The sequence below is a fragment of the Pseudopodoces humilis genome, chromosome 22 (genome assembly GCF_049639895.1).
Source record: "Pseudopodoces humilis isolate 2021_Gansu_Grassland_sample_001 chromosome 22, ASM4963989v1, whole genome shotgun sequence".
NCBI classification, from domain to species: Eukaryota; Metazoa; Chordata; class Aves; order Passeriformes; family Paridae; genus Pseudopodoces; species Pseudopodoces humilis.
The window spans coordinates 1,292,501-1,315,183 of record NC_142221.1 but is presented as its reverse complement, the minus strand read 5'-3'; the positions used below and the strand labels follow the sequence as shown (position 1 = coordinate 1,315,183).

At 41.2% G+C, this 22,683-nt stretch overlaps 1 protein-coding gene across 5 annotated transcripts in view; it reads right to left on the bottom strand.

Annotated features, from left to right (window-relative positions):
* The window catches only part of DENND1A (DENN domain containing 1A), a 153,587-nt gene that overhangs the window by 96,263 nt on the left and 34,641 nt on the right, over positions 1-22,683 (bottom strand). For all 5 annotated transcript variants that reach the window (XM_005529246.3, XM_088065948.1, XM_014257980.2 and 2 more), the window contains exons 4-5: positions 11,671-11,720; positions 8,730-8,849 (exon numbers count right to left, since the gene is read on the bottom strand). In XM_005529246.3, coding sequence (XP_005529303.2) covers positions 8,730-8,849; positions 11,671-11,720 — 170 coding nt within the window. The remainder of the gene's footprint in view (positions 1-8,729; positions 8,850-11,670; positions 11,721-22,683) is intronic.

Below are 22,683 nucleotides of genomic sequence, written 5' to 3'. Positions count from 1 at the left end.
TGGAACTTGCAACTGATAATTTGAGAATGCAAGGAGCTGGGCTAGGCATGTAAAAATCACCTTACTTACAGCAAACAAGCACTTGCAGAGCAAGATGGCAATAGGAAGGCTACAAAGACCAAGTCAGAGTCTGATATTTGAGTGCAGATTGTTTATGACCACTGTGTACAATGGTTTAGAATTCACAGCAAACATTCAGATGTAAAAAAAGCACACAAAATTACAGTACTTGATCTTCACCTGCAGAAATACCACGGATGGTATTCTATCCACAGAATTCCTGAAAATGTATGACACATTAATTAACAGAAAAGTCTTTCAGGCCCATTTCCTAGCCAGCAAGCCCAATTTTTATTTATGAGACTTCTTGTCTAACCATCAGCTTAAGCAAATGATTAAACCAGGAAACTGCCAACAATCATTTTACTCTCTGAATGCTCAAACACTAATAAATTCTAAAACACACTGAGGACAGTTTGTGCAGGTAATGCTCAGTGTGGAGGAAGATCTGTCCCTCATCAAGCATGTTCATGAACAGCCAGGGATACAAATGAGGGGTTTTATTTGGGCTCCCTGCATAGCCCAGGGAACTCTGCCTCTAGGAAGCCACACAAAGCCTCTCTCCCATGATTACAGTGCCTGGATCACGGTTCCTATTGGAACAATATGCACAAGTTACTCAAGCAGCTTTTCTCGGCAGTTCCACCTCTCCAGCAGCCCCAGCGTCTCCAATTACCTCTGCATAACCCGAGGGCTCTGCCACAGCTCCAGTTTTGAAGGAGGAAGTTGCCATGTAATCTCTTTGGGAATGTTGTACACATCTGTCAGCAGGGACAGGATGCTCTCGCTCCTGACAGATGCATTTGTAAGCCTTCAGACAGCAACCCAAAAGTGATCCATTTGTGGAAGAGAGGATCTATCCATCTTGTACTTTAACTACTTCCTCCCTGCCTTTTTGATGCCAGGGAGGGGGTTTTCCCCAAGGTGATGCACAAATTCAGTTTGTATTAGCTCTAAGATGAAGTTTCCAAGCCAGTCAGCCAGGGCCAAAGGTAATAAAAAGTGACATGATTTAATTACTTCTGTTACAGTTGTTCAACAACAAAAGAAGGCGTGATACGAAGGCCTAATTAATTAAGTAAAATTGGTTTCTGGTCAGAAGGCGAGACCAGTGAAGTAGCTGGACTGGATGCAGTACTATCAGCTTTATCCAATTCCACCAGTAGTGATACATTACTAACACTTGACATTTTTATTGTGATCCTTCTCATTGATATTTTATGAAAGTGTTTTGACTTGCAATCAAGATTAAAGCTTCAACAAAATCTGCAATAAACTTTCTGTGACACAGCTTCACTATTCCTCACATTTACTAAAAGTCAGTTAAATAAGTATTCCCTGGATTGGCAATGTAGAGGGAAGAGGAGAAGCTTGCAGGACTGCTGGAATGGGTGGAAGTGTGCAAGTTCACAGATTTTCTTCAGGATACAGACTTTAAAGACAAAGAGAACAAGAAGTGTTTGGGATCACTATAATGGAAGCAATAATTCTGCTTGTCTGGAACTGGGAGAGTTGACAAATAGCCCAGCTCTGGAAGCAGCTCCCTATGGAAAGCACAGCAGGAGCTCAGAACATCCCTGACAGTGCAAGGCCCCAAACCTGCTGTTGCATGTCCTGGAGCACTTCCATACTCAGGTTCTTGCCCAGCCTGCCCCAGCCCTGCTCCAGGGTCCCTCTCTCCTGCAGGCTCAGGGCCTTGCGGGAGGTGTTTGGCCTTGGCAGTGTGTGCAGGGAGTGAGAGGAGGCTGAGGCTGCAGGAACTGCATCCCCAGCTCAGAATCAACAGACAGCAGGGAAAAGCAAGAATGGAACACACTCTGAGTTTAACTGGAATGCACATTTCTCTGGGACAGAGCTCGGAGAGCTCCAGGGCTTCTCCTTCTGCACCAGCACTGGGGAACAAACCCCTGCGGCCACGCGGCAGCGGCACCCATCGGTGCAGGTTCTAGAGTGAGACTTGGAAGCATTTGCACAATTACACTGCTCATAATTCAAACTCTGTTTTGTGTCTGTCGTTATAGGTCATTGTTGGCCAGATGGAAAATATTAAGGAAAAAGGATTGCAACTAAATCAATGGGCTGCAGAGTGCTGCCAAAAGGCCCCAGGCTAACTACAAGCAGATTTGCAGGCAGGCTCTGCTCCGGCACAAGGCGGGATCTGGCACATCCTCTGCCCTGCCTAACAGCAGGAGGGCACGGGGCCAGCTGAGAGCGGCTACTGTGCCAAACAGACTGTGCAGGGCTTGCTGCTTGAATGCTTCCACAGAAAGGCAGAATCCATGGGCTCCCTGTAAACAACTCCCTGTACTTCTGGCTGCTACTGACTCACAAGTGGGATAACTTCATCCCACTACAACATTAATGCAGTACACAGCTCAGCCTCGGTACCAGAATCGACATGGAAATAAATAAGCAACAGTGTTAAAGGACAACCCTTCAACTTTCAACTAAGAATAATGATGTGTTTATGCATATTCATAGTGAAACACAAAATCAGCATCTTGACTCCAATGCCAAGCACCCTATGGGCATTCTTTGCAACCTGTGATTTACAAGTAGGGTGAGACCAATTGAAAATTTGACTTTCAATATTTATTTCCAATATCAGTACTTTCCAGGACATACCAATTTTTTTTGTACAGCTCGTGGCTGCACTTACCAATGAGCAGTCCAGTTTATTTAGACATGCTGTGGGAAAAAAACATCTTCCTGATATCACCCAAATAACCTCTTATGAACTTAGCATCTGAGTGCAGCCAGCCATGCCTACAGGTAAAACTTCAAACTCACTAGACGGACATAAATAATTTCTGTTTCTAGTGGATGTAAGAGAAAAAAATGATAGAAACAGAGGGGACCTTCTGGTTCAAACATCATCACCACAGAGCAAAGCTTCTGCAGCAAAGCCTTCAAATCCCCTACTCTAGCCATAAGGCAGTTTAGCTTATTTAAATTACTATTACCTTATTAAAGGTACTTGAGCAAGAGAAGATACTACGCCTTACAGGCTTTCTTGAAGAAGTTTCTAGAGTCTACCAAATGGTTAATGGCAGAGATGAAAACGGAAGACAACAAATGAGCAGTTGCAATACAAAATTCTATTCTTTTCCTGGAATAGGAGTTTCAAACAGCTCATCTCTATCTTGTAAAACTTGTTAGGACAATAATGGAAAAACCACAGGAAGTTTGGAAAAGCTAAACTGGAGACAGCGTATCAGGAAGAAGGAACACAAAGCAGATAGCTAAATTTAATTGATGTCAAGCTCCCTCTTCACTAGGTTCATCACTTTTCCATATATATTCTGACAAGCAACTGAAAATAAGAGCCAGTGTCTGTTTAAGCGAATCAGCAGGGGTAAAAACCCTAAACTTTTGAGATGTAAACTGTTTTATAAACATGTCAAGTTAACGCAGAATGCCTGCAGCACCCGGAGCCCCTCCGGCCCTGCACACGCCCTCGGGGTGTTCGCACGTTTTCTGAGCCACTTCAGCTCAATTTCCTGTCACCCAGCACAGAAAGTCGCCCTGGTTTGCTACAGTTACAGCTCGTAAGAAACTCCAGTTTCTGTGAAAGAAGGTCAGGCTGCAGCTCTGAGTCCTGCCTGCTCACTCCTCTTTTCTCTGTAAGGCCCATGCAAAGGAACTGAGGAATCTCTGCTCTCCAGCTCTCGCTGACAGTCAGTGCAAGTGCTGAAGCCACTGCTAAAAAAATAATAATGAAAAAAAATCTATGAAGGCATCAGAGGCTCAACAGCAACATTTTCATTAGGTACAATTCTGTTGTAGTGCTGAATTGGAGATCCAATTGCCCATGATTTATACATGTACTTTGTGGCCTTTGCCATGTCTAACAGAAGCAGTTTGCCATTTGCTTTCATCTCCCAAGCATTTTAAGTAGAGCAGGGATTCCAGGGTCGATACACCTCAAGGACTAAACAGACTGTCCAAAAAGTGTTCCAAGCATTTCCAGCCATTACCAAACATCTTCTGCAAGGCTTCAAAGAATCATACAGATACATATGGAAGCAAAACATTGATTTTGGCCAAATCAATAAAAAGGGAAAATTCTAGAAAATAACAGAACAATTACTATAAAACAAGCCCCACCACAAACACTTGTTCTCCTCTCCCAGAGTAGGTACCGGCAGGGCTGTGGCACTGGGCTGTCCCCAGCAGGTCCTGGGGGCTGTGGGCAGTGCAGCCCAGCACTGTCTGTCTGTCTGTCTGTCTGTCCCATGGCTCAGGGCCCTGCCAGTTGGCACGCCCGGGCCAGGAAGCTGTCAGTTCCAATCAGGGCCCAGCCCTGCAGCCCTATTAAAGAAGTCTTGCTGGTTAAGGGGCGGCCACTGTTTCCAAAGCATGGGAAAGAAAAAAAAAAAAAAAAAAAAAAAAAGAAAAAGAAAGAAAGAAAGAAAAAAAAAAAAAAGGAAAAAAAAAATGGGCTCTGCTTTCCTTAGATTTGAGCTGGCAACTTTCACTGACTGGAGTTTTCAAGGAGCTATGAATGAGCCTAACAAAGGAGTTCTGTGGCCAGTTTCTGGCTGAAATCCATGTCAACAGTTTTTAAGGTCACAGGTCACACTAACTAACATTTATTCCCAGCAGACCCCGCTCTAAACACAAGCTGTAAGTAGTACAAATTTGGAATTTTTCTGTAATCCCTTGAGATATTCCTGATCCTTCCACATGTTTCTGCTCAATTAAAAACAATTCTCACTTTGCACCACAAGAGAGGCCCCTGCTCAGAAATCTTATTCTGTCCTAAGAATAAATGGACAAAGACTGCAATCAAAGGGAAGAAAAGGGGGGAGGAGAGGAACTCACAACAAATCACACCAAAAACCTCAAATAACTCCATACAGAATCACATTCAGTTAGTTACATTTTCTGCCATCTGTCACAAACTATTATGGATTCATTTCTTTTTATCTTAGAAAAAGAGTGGTGCAGAGCTCAGCTATTTTGGCCGAGAGGGATTTCCACACAAATGTTTCTGCATTTCACTTCAAAAGAATGATTTCAGTTTGGGTACAAAACCTGAATAATCGAACAAAAACTTCAAATTCGGTAAAACTGAAATCAGAGTTGCACATGGGACCTTTGCAAACCCATAACTTTGCCCAGGAAGTTTGTGGAGCAAAGCAAAACTTCAGAAACTTGGGTTTGCTTTTGTTTTCATTTTAAATAAAAAACCAGAGCTCTTCACTAAATCCAGATCTATCTACACTGTTCTCCCTCAAAAGCCCATGTGAAATCTGATGTGAAATTAGAGTGAAACAATAAAAATTCAGCCTCTTAACGCATAGCTATTAGGATTTATCCCATTGCAGGTGAAATCCTGAAATCCTTAAATAAAGTCTTAGAAAGAAAAGACATTTGGATGTGAAATTCCCAAATCAGAACAAAGAAATTGATGACAAGACATCAGCACTTACTGTACTGTAAATAAAGTAACTCAAAAGCATATTTTAATTTTTGTACTATATTTCATTGAAAAAGGTAGTCTGGAATTCCAATTTCCCTGAGAAATGTGGGTGTGTGCCACGAGAATTCATCTGGGCCCAGAACCCAAACCCTCCAGGGAGGGCTCTGTCCCTCCCCTGGGCTCACCCCAAACCCGGCGGGCTGTGTCCCTCCCCTGGGCTCTGAACCTGTCCTGGGCTCTGTCCCTCACCCCTGGGCTCTGTCCCTCACCCCGAGCTCTGTCCCTCACCCCGAGCTCTGTCCCTCACCCGGTCTCTGTCCCTCACCCCTGTCCCTCACCCGATCTCTGTCCCTCACCCCTGGGCTCTGTCCCTCACCCGGTCTCTGTCCCTCACCCGGGCTCTGTCCCTCACCCCTGGGCTCTGTCCCTCACCCGGGCTCTGTCCCTCACCCGGTCTCTGTCCCTCACCCGGTCTCTGTCCCTCACCCGGGCTCTGTCCCTCACCCGGTCTCTGTCCCTCACCCCTGGGCTCTGTCCCTCACCCGGTCTCTGTCCCTCACCCCTCAGCTCCGTTCCTCCCCTGGGCCGTACCCGCTCCCCCGCGCCCTCTGCCGGCTCCGCCGCCGCAGCGCAGCCGCTCAGGGCCAGCCCAGCCGGGCCCCGCAGCTCCACCTCGATGGGAGAACCGGGGCAGGGAAGAGGAAGCCGAAGAAGAGAGGCAGGTTCGACACCGAATAGAGTGGCTCTATATTGAAGACAACCGCAGAACGGCCGGAAAAGCACGTTTCAAAGCTATCAGAGAGTTCATCGATCTGCGTGAGCTACTGCAGCAGGAAAAACGCTGCGGTAACTACCTCAAAAGCAGGTTTCTATGCGGTATCGGTTAAAACAGTTCAAGCTCCCTGCCAAATGGAATTGCCTCTCTGCTGGCCACAGGATAACCCCACTGCTACTGAACTCTGTGCTCTGCATCCACAGGGAAAAGCCTCTGGGTCACTTCAAAGCTCAAGTTCAGACTCTGAGTTCTGGCCCTCAAGTACTGGGGTCAGCTTCCAACTTTGCTTCCAGAGCATTGCAGAAATTTTTTTAAACACTCTCCGAGTGAAACTAATTTTTTTTCCTTGCTGTTCCTCTTCAATAACTAATCTAAACATGTGATGATTTTCCATCTCCAAACCATTTTACTATGGCCAGACCCATAAAATCCCTGATAAGCTTGTGAATATAATTTCTAGTAATAATCACAATCATTTACTTCTTATACTGTTGCTGAGCATAGCAAGGAATACTTGAAGCTTGCTGCCATCCAATTTGAAATTTTAAAACAATTAAATAAACATTCTTTCCATCCCCATTTGCTTTTACTTATTGCTCTCACATTTTTCAGCATGTTTTCCCCTACCCATTCATCATGCACCATCCTTTACTATGTAAAGGACACTGAGAAGATTCACATCAATAATGGGAGCTGCAGCCCTGGGAATGGAGGAAGTGATTTCATGTATTGCTGTTTTACACTCTTTATTATCCTCTAAAACTTGCATGAACTTGCATTAATGACGAACTTTCCTTTTCTCATCAGTGCACAGGAGAAAGAAGCAACAGGAAGGAAGTGAAGAGTCCCAATTCATCCACTGTGGTTGGTTTTTTTTTGGTTATGAGTTGAAGCAGAAGGCATTTAACTACAACAGAACTCCTCCATTTCTTTTTGGCACTCACTCAACATAAGGGAGCTGACAGCAAAGAACTCTTATCCAGGAGGGATCAAGAAGGGACTCAGACTATTCCTCATTCAGATTTCTTTTTAAAAGTGTGTTTCTCCTTTAATTTGACATTAAGCAGGCAAAGTTACCCTCTGTAAGCATACACTGCCCACATGAGACTGAGGGAATCAGCACCCGACTGCACAGGGGAGCAGCTCTGTGGGAAGAGCTGGGAAGCACCTTCCTGCCTGCAGGATACAGTCCCCGCTGCTGGACTGCCAGAGCTAATAATAGCTGCAGTGTCTGCTAGAGCAAAGACAGAAGGGAAGAAGATACTGTGAGAACACCTGTCACTCTGCCTCCTACTCAATTAATTAGGAATTTGGGTAGATCTCAAAACAATTTCTCCAAATATTAAGCTCCCATTCCATGTCATTGCAGTGGGCAACCCCTGCAAGGAGACATGAACTTGTACTTTGCAGTGTCTCCCCTGGAATGCTTCAGAGGGGCACATCCAGTCAGACACAGCCAGGGTCCCACTCTCAGGTGCCCCACAGGGACAAAGAGATGCTCCTCTGCCCTCACCCTGGTTGTGTCCTGTGCAAAGCCAGCCAGGGATGGCCCTGACAGATGTGTCCAGCTGCTCACAGAGCAGTGTTCTCATTTGGGAGGCTTCAGCCCCAGCTGTGCTGTCACCTCCCTGGCTGTCCTCGGTCACCTCCGTGCTGGCTTTACCTGGGCTACTGCTCCTGAACTTCCAATTCCTCGTGAACACACAAAATACAGAAAGTAGAAAATTCTTAAATTAGTTTAAAACAAGACAAACCATTTGCCATATGTAAATCTTCAATCCATGGATATTCTTAATGGAACTAAAATATTGGTAGACATCAAAATTGATTTTACTTGCATCATTTCCTTGATTTTACTTCCATCATTTATATTGCAAATATAAATAAACAATTCTGGACTGAATTCCAACATGGCTGTGGGAAGTTATAAAAAACTATTCTGATAGTTTGATACTATTCTGATAGATCTCTTGACCCATCTGTGAAATGAATAGTTCCAGCTTCCACTGACAGTCTTTATTATGCCAAATTTCACAAAACCCTCAACAGGACAGAGGAAAGCTCACACATACAAACTCTGGGGCTGTGAAGAGCATCAGTGACATTCTCTCAGTTACCAACAGATGTTTTGTTAATAGAACTTGCATGTACAAATGTCCACAAAATGTCTTAACAAGATCAGTTGTGACAGCTAAAGATAACAGCTGCCATCATGCTATGTCATATCAAATTACTGCAAAGAGACTTTTTTTCCACGTTGTTAACTCCAGAATGTTGACTACAAACAAATACAGTTATCTACAGAGGAACTCCAAGTGCAAGGGATTTTGCACCACTTGTGCAGAAGAGCAGTGACTTTGAGGACCAGATAGGGAAATAATTCTGAACAGCTGGAAATGGTAATTGCAGTGTAACTGCAAAGTCAAACACTGCTCCTGCAGTCAGCCAGAAACCAAACCACAGACCTACCTTAAGATACAGAAGCAGCTCTTGGCCCCCGAAGATAAGCGACAGAACCCAAACCTCTGCTTGCTGTCAATGTCTGTGAGCACAAAGGTGAAGTTCTGCCCAACTTGGTTAATGGCATGGCTGGAAACAGAGAGCAAGAGAGAAAAATTACTGCTGAGCTAACTCTGTGTCAAGTATCACATCCAAGTCATTGAACCTATAACATTTCCTCTTTCAGCAGAGTTTTTTGGAGAAATTAACAAAAAGTATGTACCCTCCAGAACCTTAAATATGCTTGATGAGGGAGGAGGGGGGGGGGCGGTGTGGCTGTGGGTTTTTTCCCATTTTTTAAGTGTGGGAGGATACTAATAATGAGTTTATCTTTAAAAGAAAATGGTTCTGATTATCAGCCAGCAACCAACCCCATGTTCTCTCATATAACCCAAAATATTTCTAATTATAGGAAATTAAGTCTTATTTCAGGTCATGTTCTAGGGGGTTTTTTTAGGTTTTCTGAGAACTGAGAAATCTGACTTGCACTGACATGCAGCTTTGCAAGTCACTCCCACCAACTGCAACAAATACCCTGGTAAATTCAAGGCCATTTAACTAACAGTCACAGGCCTTAAAATATTCTCTTCTATGATGCTACATGCAAAAAAACAATTTTTGTGGGAGAGTACACAACACTCAGTGCCTAGAGGAAACAAAGGAAAAACAGACTTGTAGAAATGAATGCTGGATCCAAATGGGAAAGATGTCACTGCCCAATTTAGAAAGAAGAATTCTTCAGTGGATTCCAAACAGGGAAGGAAAAACACGCAGTGATGAAGATGAACAAAAAGACAGATATTTAAAGCATTGCAGTAGTCTGAGAATTAGCCAGTGTAAGTATTATCATCCTCCTGCAATCTAAATGTCAGCAGAGCAACTACTTCCATAAACCACACAGAGCTGCTGGGGATACCCAAAAATCCCTCACTGGTGGTGTGTTTTATCTGTAAAGCTTGGATGTAATGTTACTATGGTGATTTTAGTATGGTGTTTTAAAGGGGGATTATATGCTTAATTTTAACAAGGTTGAGAGCAGAGCATGTGTGAGAAACAGCATTTGAGCTGACAATTAAAACTATGGAACAGGGGGGAAAAACATGTTTCATTAGCAGCAGGGAGAAGTTTGTTTATTAAACAACTCAGACAAGCTGGAGAATTCCTCCAGAGCAAACCTGGAGCATCCTGCATTCACATGACCTGGAGAAACCAAACCCTGCTGACAGGTCTTGAGCTTAAGTTTCGGCGCCAGTTCTTCACAGGGAAGGATAAACTTCCCAACACAAAAAGTGTTCTTTCAAAGATTTTAATATCAACCCTTCAGATTCACAGCTCTACTTTCAAATGGGCAGAAGGTTTATCTAGAGCCTCACAGGATGGAATCTCATCTCTAACGGGGCAGACAGAAGTTAGGGCTGCAAGAAAGGGAAAGAGGAGGAGCAATTTCCATAACTTCCCCCCCAGCACCTACACCTGACTAACACAATCCTGGCAGCTCTGCACTCCTGCAGCTGGAGAAGAGCCTCTGCCTCATTCCAGCACCACAACAGCAGAAAACTCCTGGTGCATTGCCTGAAGGAATGGCCAACCAGTCCCTGGGGTTCTGACCAGTGGCCACAACACATGAACAGAGTCAGTGTCAAAAGAATGGAGTGTCTGTGCCACAGAGCCAGAACACTCAGTGCCACCACCACTGACATGATTTTACATCCAGAAGAGAAGGAGCACGAGCACCTCCATCAGCTGCCACAGCCTTAGCCTGGGGTGTGCTCTGCCTCCTGCAGTGTGGGAAGTCCATTCTCCATCTTAAATTATTAAGTATGTTCTGGGTGACAATGTCTCCTTTATGTTCAAACTGGTTGGCTTGCAGTCTTTCAGTGACAATCTGTGATATTCAGACAAACAAGTGGATCCAGAAATGGGAATAACTTTTCATTATGTTCTCATTTGCACCCCATATGGGTTTTCAGTGTTCTATCTTTCAAAATGTTATATTGCTGAGGAAAACCAAAAACAACAAAACAAACAAAACCCCTAGGTACAATAAATCTACACACAGAAAGCATAAATATTTCTAGTAGAAACAAATATATGAGAAAGATGTATGAGTATTTCTGTGCTTCTACCCCTTAGGAAATGAAAAGGATGAGCAGTAAAACAGGGATTCCAAATCCTAAAATGAGAAAAATACTTGCAGCAGTTTAATCACAGTAAATGTCGGTTCCCTCAACCCAAACCATTCTGTGTCTCAGCTGATGAAGACAAGTCATTCTGACCAATTAAGTGATGCTCAGAGATGAGATGAGCGCTGGTGCAGCCTTTCAAAATTTCAGTTGTCCTTTTCATGAAACCATCAAGAATAACTCAAAGTAAACACAAAACTAAAAAAGTTCTACAGTTTCCTAAATTACAGGAAGTAAATATTCTCAGATCTTCTCTCTTTCACTTTACAATTTCCCCCCACAAATCAGAAGTCACCTTAAATAGCTGTCAAGTAAAGCACCAGCATCCCAGCAACATCAAGAGGCCTTTAAATGTAAAGCATTTCATTAATTGTTCCACCCAAATCCACCAATTAAGAAATAAAATGCATAAGCAGACAAAGCTTTGATATTCATATGCATATTTGACAATTCCTACCCAAGCATTTTCCATCCAAGCATTGTGCAGAAGCAAAACAAAACGCCCTCACAGTGCTGCCACTGAACAACTCCAACTTTTAAAACTTCTTTTTGTTTCATGGTGCCCATAAAAACCGCAGGAAAAAGTGATTCTGAGACTGTAATTTGCACTCAGGTGCTTTAAGTCCCAGTCACACAGACAGAACACTATGAATGGTATGGCTTTTATTTTCTACAGGGGTTTTATTGACAAGCTTATTTTCTTGTAAAGTTTGAAAAGCTAACAATACCTGTCCACATAGAAGGGGAAACAAAACTTGGTCAGAGTCTGTAGAACTTCCTGTAAAGAGACAGAAAAAAAAAAAAGATAATTTATACATCTATGGGGACCAATAAATCTAATATTAACCACATCACACAATTTCACAACTTTGCCCTGAAGAAATAAGAGACAGATGAAGAAATATGGGCTTTATCAATTACATGGAAGTAGTACCAGGCAGTCAATCATGTGAAATAATAAACATGATCAAACTTCATTAAAAATGAAAAATTAATCAAGATTCACACATGGGCAGGCAGCAGGAGCCATCCAGCAATTCTCCAAAGAGGAGGAGGAGGTTGGGTTGTTGAGTGTTAACACCTCTCTGGGGACAGTCCCTACCCTGACCATATGGATCAGAGTGAATAACACCAAACCACATGGGCCTGGCCTGGCAGGACCACTTCTGCTGGCACAGCTTTTGACTGTTACCTAGGAACAGAGGTCTGGGGGATTAGAGAATACTTCCTAACATCAGCAAGATAAATAACAAAAGATGAAGCCAATAGGTCTCATAGCAGGAATGTTTAATGTTGCCTACTGCTATTAGAAAGGAAATCTCAGAGTTAAAAGACTGATTAGTATAATGTGCATTAAAATTGATACAGATTGTTTAACCTACAAAGCATTTTCTAGAACCTGGAAAACAGCACCACAAACAGAAAAGTGTTTAAGCATGAGAGCAAAGAAAAGGATGAACGTGAAAAGTGAAAACAGGATCAGCAGATAAATGAATGATTTTCAACTTTAAAACATTAAATAAATACAGTCACTAAAGAGGCAAAACCAGAAAACATGTTAGTCCCAAAATAGTTGTGTTTGTAGACAAAATCAAACCATTAGATCTTCAAAATTTGAATTCTGTAAGAATTCACAAGACACCATAAAGGTCTCAGTTTGCAGATCTTTCCTACAGCAAATTCATTGCTCATTCTCCTTCACACTTCAATATTTCAGGTCCTGAAGTGTAAATTCTATTTCTGCTTTCTGAACCCTGAACAAACAACAAACCCTCTGATAAAAGCAACACTTTTCTGACCAATAGCAATAAATTATCATCAATAACTAAATAGATGTTTTTCGCTTCATTTATTTCTAAGCCAAATGCCATTGTTCCCAAATAAACTCCATCAATCTAATAACCTCTCCAGTGAAGCACAAAACATATTGACTCCCTTGCAGGAACATGTTCCTCCTGCATAATTCAAACAAGCACAGCCCATCCTGAGCCGTGGTTTCAGGCTCAACTGCTCACACTCTTCTTTGGAGGTTTCTTGACAACTAAAATGTGGCAAGTTCTGAGGATTTCAGGCAAAAACAGATATGGAAACTTTGACTTCTTGACAGTTTATTGATAGATTATTTAACAACCTCCTGTTTTTAAAGAACAAGAAAGGATCTACTGAAGAATGCCATGTAGAGCAAAGACGTCTCCTCCTTTGAATTACAGCAGGAAACTTGGAAAGGAGCAATGCAGATTGCAGAGTAAACTGCAGAAATCTCTATTTTGATACAAAATAATGCCTTAATAGTAAAGGTCTCATTAATATGATCGGGTTCCCCTGGTGCAGAATCTCACTGACTTTCACAAGCTGAACAACTCCAATTGCTCAGGCACAAAAACTGCATCTGGACAAATTTTAACTATTACACAGTGGTCCTTTGCCACAACTGAAATCTTAGAGTGCAAAATGCCAAAAAACAAACAAACAAAAAAACCCTACAAAATAATTCTAAAATTGTGAAATTATAATATCAGGAGAACAAAGCACCTGTATCTTTATTGGCCTTTTCAATACACATTGTCCTCAAAATAATGACTTTATCTACTTTTTTAGAAACAAAATCATATAGATACATAAAAGTCTGAAATAAAATAGTGTTAGAAAACAATGCCATCAGTCACCTCAAAATGGCAGAATATATTCTGTCCGTTATTTTGATGACTTGAATAATTCCTGTAACTGCAAGTAAAACCATTCACATAATAAAACATTCAGCATCTCACCAGCATTGTGTGACTGGAGAAGTACACAGAACTTACTCTGCACTTGTTCCTTGATATTGACAGCTTCCTAAATGCAGCAAAGGAAATGTTCACGTAAACAGGCCATATATTGGCTCTGAACTCCTCTAAATTGCTTTCTCTTTTAAAGAAATATTTTACAGTGATATTATTATCTGGCTTTTGCAATGTCATTGGACATAATTTGCCATTCATTATACACCAATTCTTATCGGGCTCGATTCACAACCAAAAAAACTGAGACTAGCACAGGTTAACCGCAGATTTATTTTTCAATGGTAACTAATAAAAGAATATAAATGCCATATGTAGAATTAGTTTTTAATTAGCTAAACTGCTGATCTCTTGCATGTAAGAAAAACAGCTACTGGAGAACTATCCCATTTTTGCTCAAGTTGCAAGCTCGTTACTCTAAATATAATGCTGCTTTTTAAAAATTCTTTAAATACTCCTCAGTTTGAAAGGTAAGCAGTACCTACATAATTCATATACAACATCCTACCCAACCTCTATAGGCGGGTTATTACTTATGACCTAGAAAATTCTTCATTTCTTTATGATTTCAGACAAACAAAACAAAACCTAGAATCACTCCACGCCAACATCTTACAATCAATTTTTTTTTACCCAACATGAAGCACAGAGGAAGTATCAATAGTCTGTTTTCTTGTTTTATTCCCTTATGTCTATTTTCCTAAAGAAAAAGCTGCATAAATGCCTGTAAAGCAAAAGCCCCTAAAAAGAAGACCAGAACCCCCCCAGCAACCCAGGACGGGCAGCTGATCAACTTAAATTACCCAGGAGCTGCCGCCGGGGTCTCCAGGGGACCACACACCAGTTTTCTGGATCAATCCCCAAGTTTATATTTTCACAAATCTTTTTACATGCAGTTTGATTTTTAACATTTTAATGAGCAAAAAGCGCATCTCCAGCAGCCAGTCACCAGAGCTAAAGTGCAGGGCATGAACCGTGTCCCGGGGGATGCGGCGCAGCCGCGGCACTGGGGGCTGCAGCACAGGCACCACCTGGCTCCCTGTCCCAAGGTTCCAACTCTTTTCATAATCAAAACACTGCTGACATTATAAACCCCACACGGGTTTTCTGAAATCCTTCCCAATCAATAAAGCCAGTACATAACTTATCGGAGACAACACAGAGCTCATTGATTAAGTTTGGTTTCAGTAGCAAAGTTTTCAGAATAAATGAGGCAGGAACACTGCGCTTAGCCCTTTTGTGTCACAGCCACCTCTGAAGGTGAGGCAGGCTCTGCAAGGCTTTCCTACACGCACAGGACAGACTTGGAAAGCCAGGCTGGGAAATACACACAACACACACCGGGCTCGTGTCCCAAACCATCTCTCTGTTGCAACCAAACAGTAAAGAAAGCTCAACAATGCTGAGAAAATGTGCACATTCACTTGTGAATTTAATATGCAAGCTGTAGCTGCAGTCTTTTTTATTTTTAAACCCTTCACCGTATGCTCCCACTTCCAAATCAACAGAACAACTTCAGATTCTTTTAAATACAGTGGGTTGCTTCAATTCTGCTCAAATGAACATCACTAACAAATATCCCACGTGCAGCTGCAATTAAATAAAACTGCACTGATAAATGATGTGCAAATAGCTGGGCCAGAGAAGGGTCTGCTGCAAAGTATCTGCTCCTAGAAAGACGCACAAGACACCAGAGATGCAAAGGGGAACAAGAAGTGTAGGGAGAAGTTGGACAGAAAATAAATTAAAATACCAGGAAATCCGTGAAAAATGCTGAATGATTATGAATAAGTATGACACTTATATAGGAATGTGAGTCTGAGCAGGGAAACAACATACCACACAAACCAACAGGCTGGGAACCTGTAATGGAAAACCTGAGGAAAAGCTAGATGAAATTGGAAGGACCACCCAGAGTAGAGACTGGACCTTTAGCTGTGGATCCTGGATGGGAGGGGGAAAGGAGGGAACCCCAAACCCCCACAAATATACGTTACAAGAGAATGGAGCATGGTCAGTGAGAGAAGTTTTCCATAGAGAAGAGATGACTCCATGATGAAAAAAGTGGATTGCTGTCTCATTTCCTTGCCCTTACACCTGACGCAAAGTACAGCTGAGGCTGCTGCAAATGAAATGCAACACAGAGAGGGTGGAAATACAAACACTTTTCATCTCACCCAGCTTGAAAAGCACCTGAAGCCAGCAAAGCAGCATGAAATGCTCCCTCTGCCAGGGAGGGACACCAAGAGACTTCCCAGAACATCAGCAGACTGAGGAAGGATGGAGGAGAAACTGGAGAACAAGGAGGGCCCAGAAGAGTTGGGCTCAGGGTATGTGGGCACAGAGAACAGCATCCCCACTTGACCAGTGACTTTACTGCTCCTCAGAAGCAGCATCAAATTTAAACACTACAGAAATGTTAGCATGGCATTAAAAAGTGCTATGAGATTAACTGAAACAAAATATTATCCGATTAAATGTTGGTTGTCCATTAATCCCTCCTATATCCACAGAATTGTAAACTGCTCTTATATTTAATATAGTAATAACACCAACACTAACACTAACACTAATAATAATAATAATAACAATAACAATAATAATAATCTTTTTGCTATTTATTATATTATTATTATTATTATATATTAGATATTAGATTATCTATATGGGGAATTTTAAGCTAATGATTAATTAAGTGAACCACTGCAAGGGAACAACATGTTTAAGAATTCAAAAAAGCAAACAATAACCTTAAACCCAAAATTTCTCTAAGTTCTAAAGGTTTATCTAGTTTTGAGAAAACTGGTACAACACAGATTCTTTTTAAAAAATCATTGTTTGTTTAAAATATTTATGTCAAATTTCATATTGCATTGATTTTGCAATAAAATATTTTTAACCCTCAGCACTGATCATTACTGATTTTTGTAATGTACTAAATATTTTAAGAAATTATTTTCATCAGTTCTTTAAAAGAATGTTATACACCTGAAAAAATCCGGACATAATTTGCTTAACAGAATGACTTTAAATTGCCTGAATTTAGTTTAATCTCTGATTTTTGAATTCTACTGGTATTCCAATACAACTTTATAGCACTAGATTATCCATTTGTTCTGTGTTCCAGAAATCCATCAGCTCTTTCTGAGCAATTCTAAAGCTTGAATTAGGGGAGGATTTTCCTCCTAAAGTCTGAGGGTCAGCAAGGGAACACAGCCATACAAAATAACATAATTTCATTGAAGATATATGATTGTTCTCAGGAAAATGATGTTTTAAAAACAAACAAACAAACAAACCAACCCCAACACGCATATCCACAGACCTGGAAACAGGAAGAGCAGGAGATAAATAACATTTCCAAAGCATATTGTGGCCTGCTAGCATTTAAATATTTTAAACGTACAAAATATGTGCACAGATGGGCAACTTTTCTCCTTGCATTACTAAAAACATATTTCAAGATAAAGCTCAAAATCCCTGAATTTTTTAAACCTAATTGTGACTCTGTTTCTTAGAATTCACACCCCAAGGCCAAAGCTTTCCTGCCACCAGTCCTTCAAATCTGATTTGGACATTACACGGGAGGAGGCTCCAAGCCTCCCTGAGGTCTCACTCCTTTTACAACACACGCAAAACCAGCAGATAATGGGCCTATGCTGAATTCCGGGCTCTGCTCAGCTCCTCCTGGGACACAGGCCTAGCAGATGTGATAAAAACTGTGTCAGAGAAGTAGCTCTAGTTTTTGCCTTAATGACAACTTCAACCTCTCAAGTCATAGAACAAAAGAACAGGAACGACTATTACTTTTCTTCAGTAGAAAAAAAACCTGAAAGTAAAGCTGAACTAAATATTTAAGCAGTTTTTCAAAGAGATCTCCACAAAAAATGTCTTTAAAACCCCTTCAGTAAAAGCAGAGATTTAGTTTCATTCTAAGGGAAATAGATTTTAAGTAAAAAAAAATGTACAGCTAGTGTTGTACTGTTGAATAATTGTTCCAGTCTTAAATCACAAAGAATTGGAAAATACTAACAGGCATAAAAAAAATCAGGTCCAATATGTGCATAAACAGTGATCAGTTGGTAAAGGTAAGAAGTGTCAATAGCAGAGAGCTGGAACATTGATTCAATTAAATATATTTTAAACATTTAATGACTAAAACTGAGGAGTATTTTCACTTGCAGATTTACCAGAAATGAGGTGAGAACTATTAGCTGTGAAAAGATAATCACATCCTGCTCAGCCCTTAAGTCAGTTGCACAGGTACACTGCACCAAAACCAAAGCTTTAAATCCATCCTTGGGTTAGCATTTGTTAAATATTATAATTCTGGCTTAAGATGAGTGGCCCTTTCAGCCGTCGTCTCCATCGCTCTATTCAGCTCCGAGCACATACCCACTTAATCAGCAATCATTGTTCTCTGAGGCAGGACTTTGTTGTCAAGACAAGCACTGAAACCTTTAAAATATTTCAGAACTGGCATAAGAAAAAAGTGATCTTTGTCAAACAAGGACAAATTTATGCAAATCTTTTATAAACATTCACAAACATTTATTTAGCTTTTGAAATGTTGGCCTCATTTGAGAGCATGAAAATGAGGGGGAAGTAGGAAGATGCAAAGGACAGCTTAGAGGCTGGCACACTACATAAATATTCAGAAGGAAGATTATAGGATTCATGTTAGGCTGTCTTAGGTTTCTCCAAAGTCCACATAGAATACCGAAGAACAAAACTAACGAGAAGTAGAGCAGATGTTAGACAATGCACCAGCCCTCTTTTCCACACTCACTTGGCTATACTTCGATGCTTTCATTTTTTCTTTCAATATGGTCAGGTCATTCAAGGATTCTCCTATAGACTCTGTATTGTGGCTACAGCGCTATAAGCTGGACCTCTGTCAGCTTTCCAAAAGTTCCTGATGAAAAGGCATTATGCAAATTGTACCTCTCTTACTCTCTTTTCAGGAAAAAAGCCTCCAGTATGCAGTCATCAGAGTATTGGAAGTCCCAGCCTTCATTTCTGTATGGTTGTGTTTGCCTTAGGGCCATGCTGCTTGTTTTGACAGTGGATCCCCCCAGATAGTTGGGATTAGTCGAGCTTGTTTAGATAAACTTGAAATCAAGGCCTTCTCTAGGTAGACAGCTAGATGTAGCTACTGAGTTTCCAGCTGCCTTCTGCTTTCATCCCAAAACAACTGCAGATTCACAGCAGAGATCACAGCCACAGGCTATGTCACATACACGAGTACGAAATTAAAGGCTGCTAAAAGAAGCCTTTGTAAGTCTTAGTGCTAAAATAAGGAATCTGTACTGCATAGTTTAAAGAAATTATTGAAGAAGCACCAATAAAGGTCTGCAGCGGAGAGTTAACAAGATGTGCACGGAAGAAATGCTCTGTTTACATAACTGGGCAGGATCAGGCTTTGCTAATCACCACTGCCCCATCCACCGTGCAGCCTCCCCAAAGTACAGGCAAGGAAATACTCAGAAGCACTGTCTGCTCCAGCACCCAAAAAAGAGCTCTGCTCGTCAAATACAAACTTTATCATCACAGGAGACTATTGAGACAGCGCTGTTGCAATTAGATTTTCAGTCATATACACAACCAGATTTGATCTTTGCCTTAGTCAGATTATGCAAATCACAGGAATTCATTCTCACAATTCTAACATGTTAAAAGAGAAAGGCCAGAGTTTCAAATTGAAATTAAAACCTAAAATCAAATCCCGCCCATGTGACTATATTACACCTTTATAAATCTGCACTGTAGTTCAGTCCCAACAGGAGATTAATTTTCTATAAGGTAGGAAAAAACCCACAAATAGTTTTGACTGTTTTAAAGATTGTAATCTATTCTAGCTGGGTGCAAATTTTCATATACACTTCTGCCACATCCAGGCACAACAGATGGGAAACTGAATTAAAGGAAAAATTAATCCCTAAGATGTTATCAACAGCCAGGAAAAAAAAAAAAAAAGAAAAAAAGAGAGAAAGAGAGAAAGAAACAAACAAACAACTTAGTTCAACAAATAGTAAATATTAAAAATCAACTCCCATCTCTTGCTCAAGAAAAAGGATGTGCAGAAACTTGCAATGTTGGAACACCTTAAAGCCAAGAGCAGAATTTTGTGCTTAAGAGGACAAGGTAAGGATTGGTCACCAACCTCTGCCTCTGTGCACATGACGCCTCTGGAATCACATTTCTGCCATTTCCATATTACAGAAATTCTACCATCTCTCACTGCAAAACTAAGTAATTTCACTGAAAAGGTCTTTTATAGAAACTCAAAGCACTAAAAACTGTGAGAGATTAACATTAGACTTAAATTTCTTCCTGCACTGGCTACCAAAGAGAATTCTGAATTCCCTTTGTCATTTCATGCCATAAATCCCTATCAGGGACACCCTCAGCAGGAATAAGCTACAGACTGGGAATCCAAACCAGCAACTGAGCAAACGCCTAATTCCTGACACGTACTGAGGAAACCAGTCCCATCAGTGGCAGTGGACTTAGAAGAAACCAGAACAACACTTTGAGAGGTGCTACCTGAAATTGAAATCTGACTGCTCAGGATGCAGCTGTCACAGTATTATCAAATACCAGCAGCTGGCACAACCCCTGGATTCGTCTGCTCACAGGTGTCCAACTGCTGTGCCCAAGATGCTCCTCTCTGCTGAGGAACTGCTTGAAGCTGCCACCAAGGAAGTTATTTAACACCTCCCTCACCCAGGTAATAGCTGCCTGTTGCAGGGAGGAAGTGTAACAAAACTAAACAACCATCCCAAAGGGGGCAACAGCTGACCAACATTGAAACTTCCCAAGGCCCTGTTTCTCAGGGCCTTGTTTCATTCCCATCTCACTGGTTTGAAAATTCCCTAAAGAAAAAAGATTAAAATGATGAGTATGATGAGGACACTCCTGCCCACAGGGCAAGAAGAACTTTTACATATTTTGCAGAGATGAGATGGAGTCAGTGATCACCTCAGATGGTTATAAGAGGATAAAGCTTTTCAAAGTTATCAGAATTTCTACAACTTTCAGATTTTCAAATACGAGAATGTATTAGAGAGAATTGTGGCCATAATCTGAGAGCTATAAAAATATTCATTTGCTCTCAAAAGTGGTTTTCACTTGAAGAAAGGAGAGCTGATATGACCAAAGATGACCAAACTCAGAATCCGAAGTTTTCCAAGTGCAAAGCACTTTGGACTTCCCTGGTTTAACAAGGGTAATGTCCAACCTGTCCCTACACCATGGCACCACTTCCATGCTGCTGTCCACTCACACGTGAAGGGCTGAGTGTGTGAATACCAGTGAGAGTCATCTGTCAATCACCAACAAATCCTCCTTTGCAAGGGACAGCACCTCCCAATTCCCATCCCTGCAAACACCACCAGCAGGCACAGCAAGGAAGAGCTTTACATGCAGGGCTGGCCGTACTTTAACATGCTCAAACCCCCACCAGCAGGACCCTGAATGTTATTTCATATTCTTCCTAAACAAAACAAAGATGCTTTCTACATATTACAAGTCTCTAAACAGTAATTTTGAAATGGTTCAGGAGCCTGGTACAAGACAACTTCAAAAACTATTCTGATGCTGACTGGCTCATCAAACTCAAATAGAATAATACTGCTGAAGCATCTCCCTTTTAAAGAAACCCAGCTTTACCTGCAGTGAGTATTTTATACTTTTATCAATACATTTAAATAAAAGTGATAATGATTACTCACTCTAGGCCTGATCCCACAACCTTTACTCACACATGCAGTCCCACAGGATTTTAATATAACCACCTCAACGAATAAGGGTTTGCAGGACAGGTTTTAAATTATTCATATATTCACAGATTTTTAAGACCAGAAGGGACCATTATGATCATCTAGTCTGACCTCTTGTATAACAAAGGCCATACGACTGTGGCCAGTAATATTTGCACTTGCTGAACCATCTGTAGTAAAATCAAATTGTGTTTAGCAAACTTCCAACACTGATTCAAATTTTTCATGAAAGAGAATTGAAATGGTTTAGAAAGTGGCATGGACGCACTTCCTCACAGCTGAACCCAGTTATTCCTCTATTTCTACTCAGAACTCTTCTGATTTCTGGACACTGGCTTTTGGTGTGGTTTTCACAGACAGACTCCAGAGTCCAACACTACTTCAGGTACTCTCAGGACAAAATCAAGCAACCTCCTGAGCTCCTTCAAAACATTAATTACTGTTTGCTTTCTGCACTTTTACCACTCCTGCCCTGCACCACGACTTCTAAGACACAGATATCATAAGTGAAAAGACAATCAATTAATGCTATCAATGATGCATAAACAGGAAACCCAACATTTCCACCTCAGCTCTTTCCCAAATAGGATCATGTGCAGCAGCTACTTCAACCACCAGCTTAAAGACAAAAAGCACCAGAAGCACTTTTCTTAATTTTGTAAATGACTAACTGCTCATCCTTTCCCACCCAACTTCTTCAGCTACTCCTGAAAGGACAGCTCTTATTTTAAATTACTCTTATGACAGGTTTTATCATACTGTGTGTGCAACCTGTAAGGTAAAAAGTTTATACTCAGAATATTATGTGCAATTCAGAAATAACTGATTGGATTATAATCATCCCTGTTGAAGCAGCTCAGTCCCCTTAGTGCACACAGACTTTCCAAGACAGGGGGTTTTTGCTCCATTAGTGGCCAGCACTGTGTAACGACTCTCCAATCACACAACTCTCAATGACACAAAGAAAGTGCTTTTTATTTTTCCCTGTGTGCAATGTTTGCACAATGCTCATAGACTCTGTACAAGAAAGACCATTAGTTTCTATATAAAGACTGCCATAAAAGTTTTACAGTTTATCTATAAATGTATAAAGATTGCTGGTTTCATTATAAACTCTGTTTCAATGCCAGTGGAAAGAAAAATTACCAGCAGAATAGAAGCAACAATCTGCATAAGTACC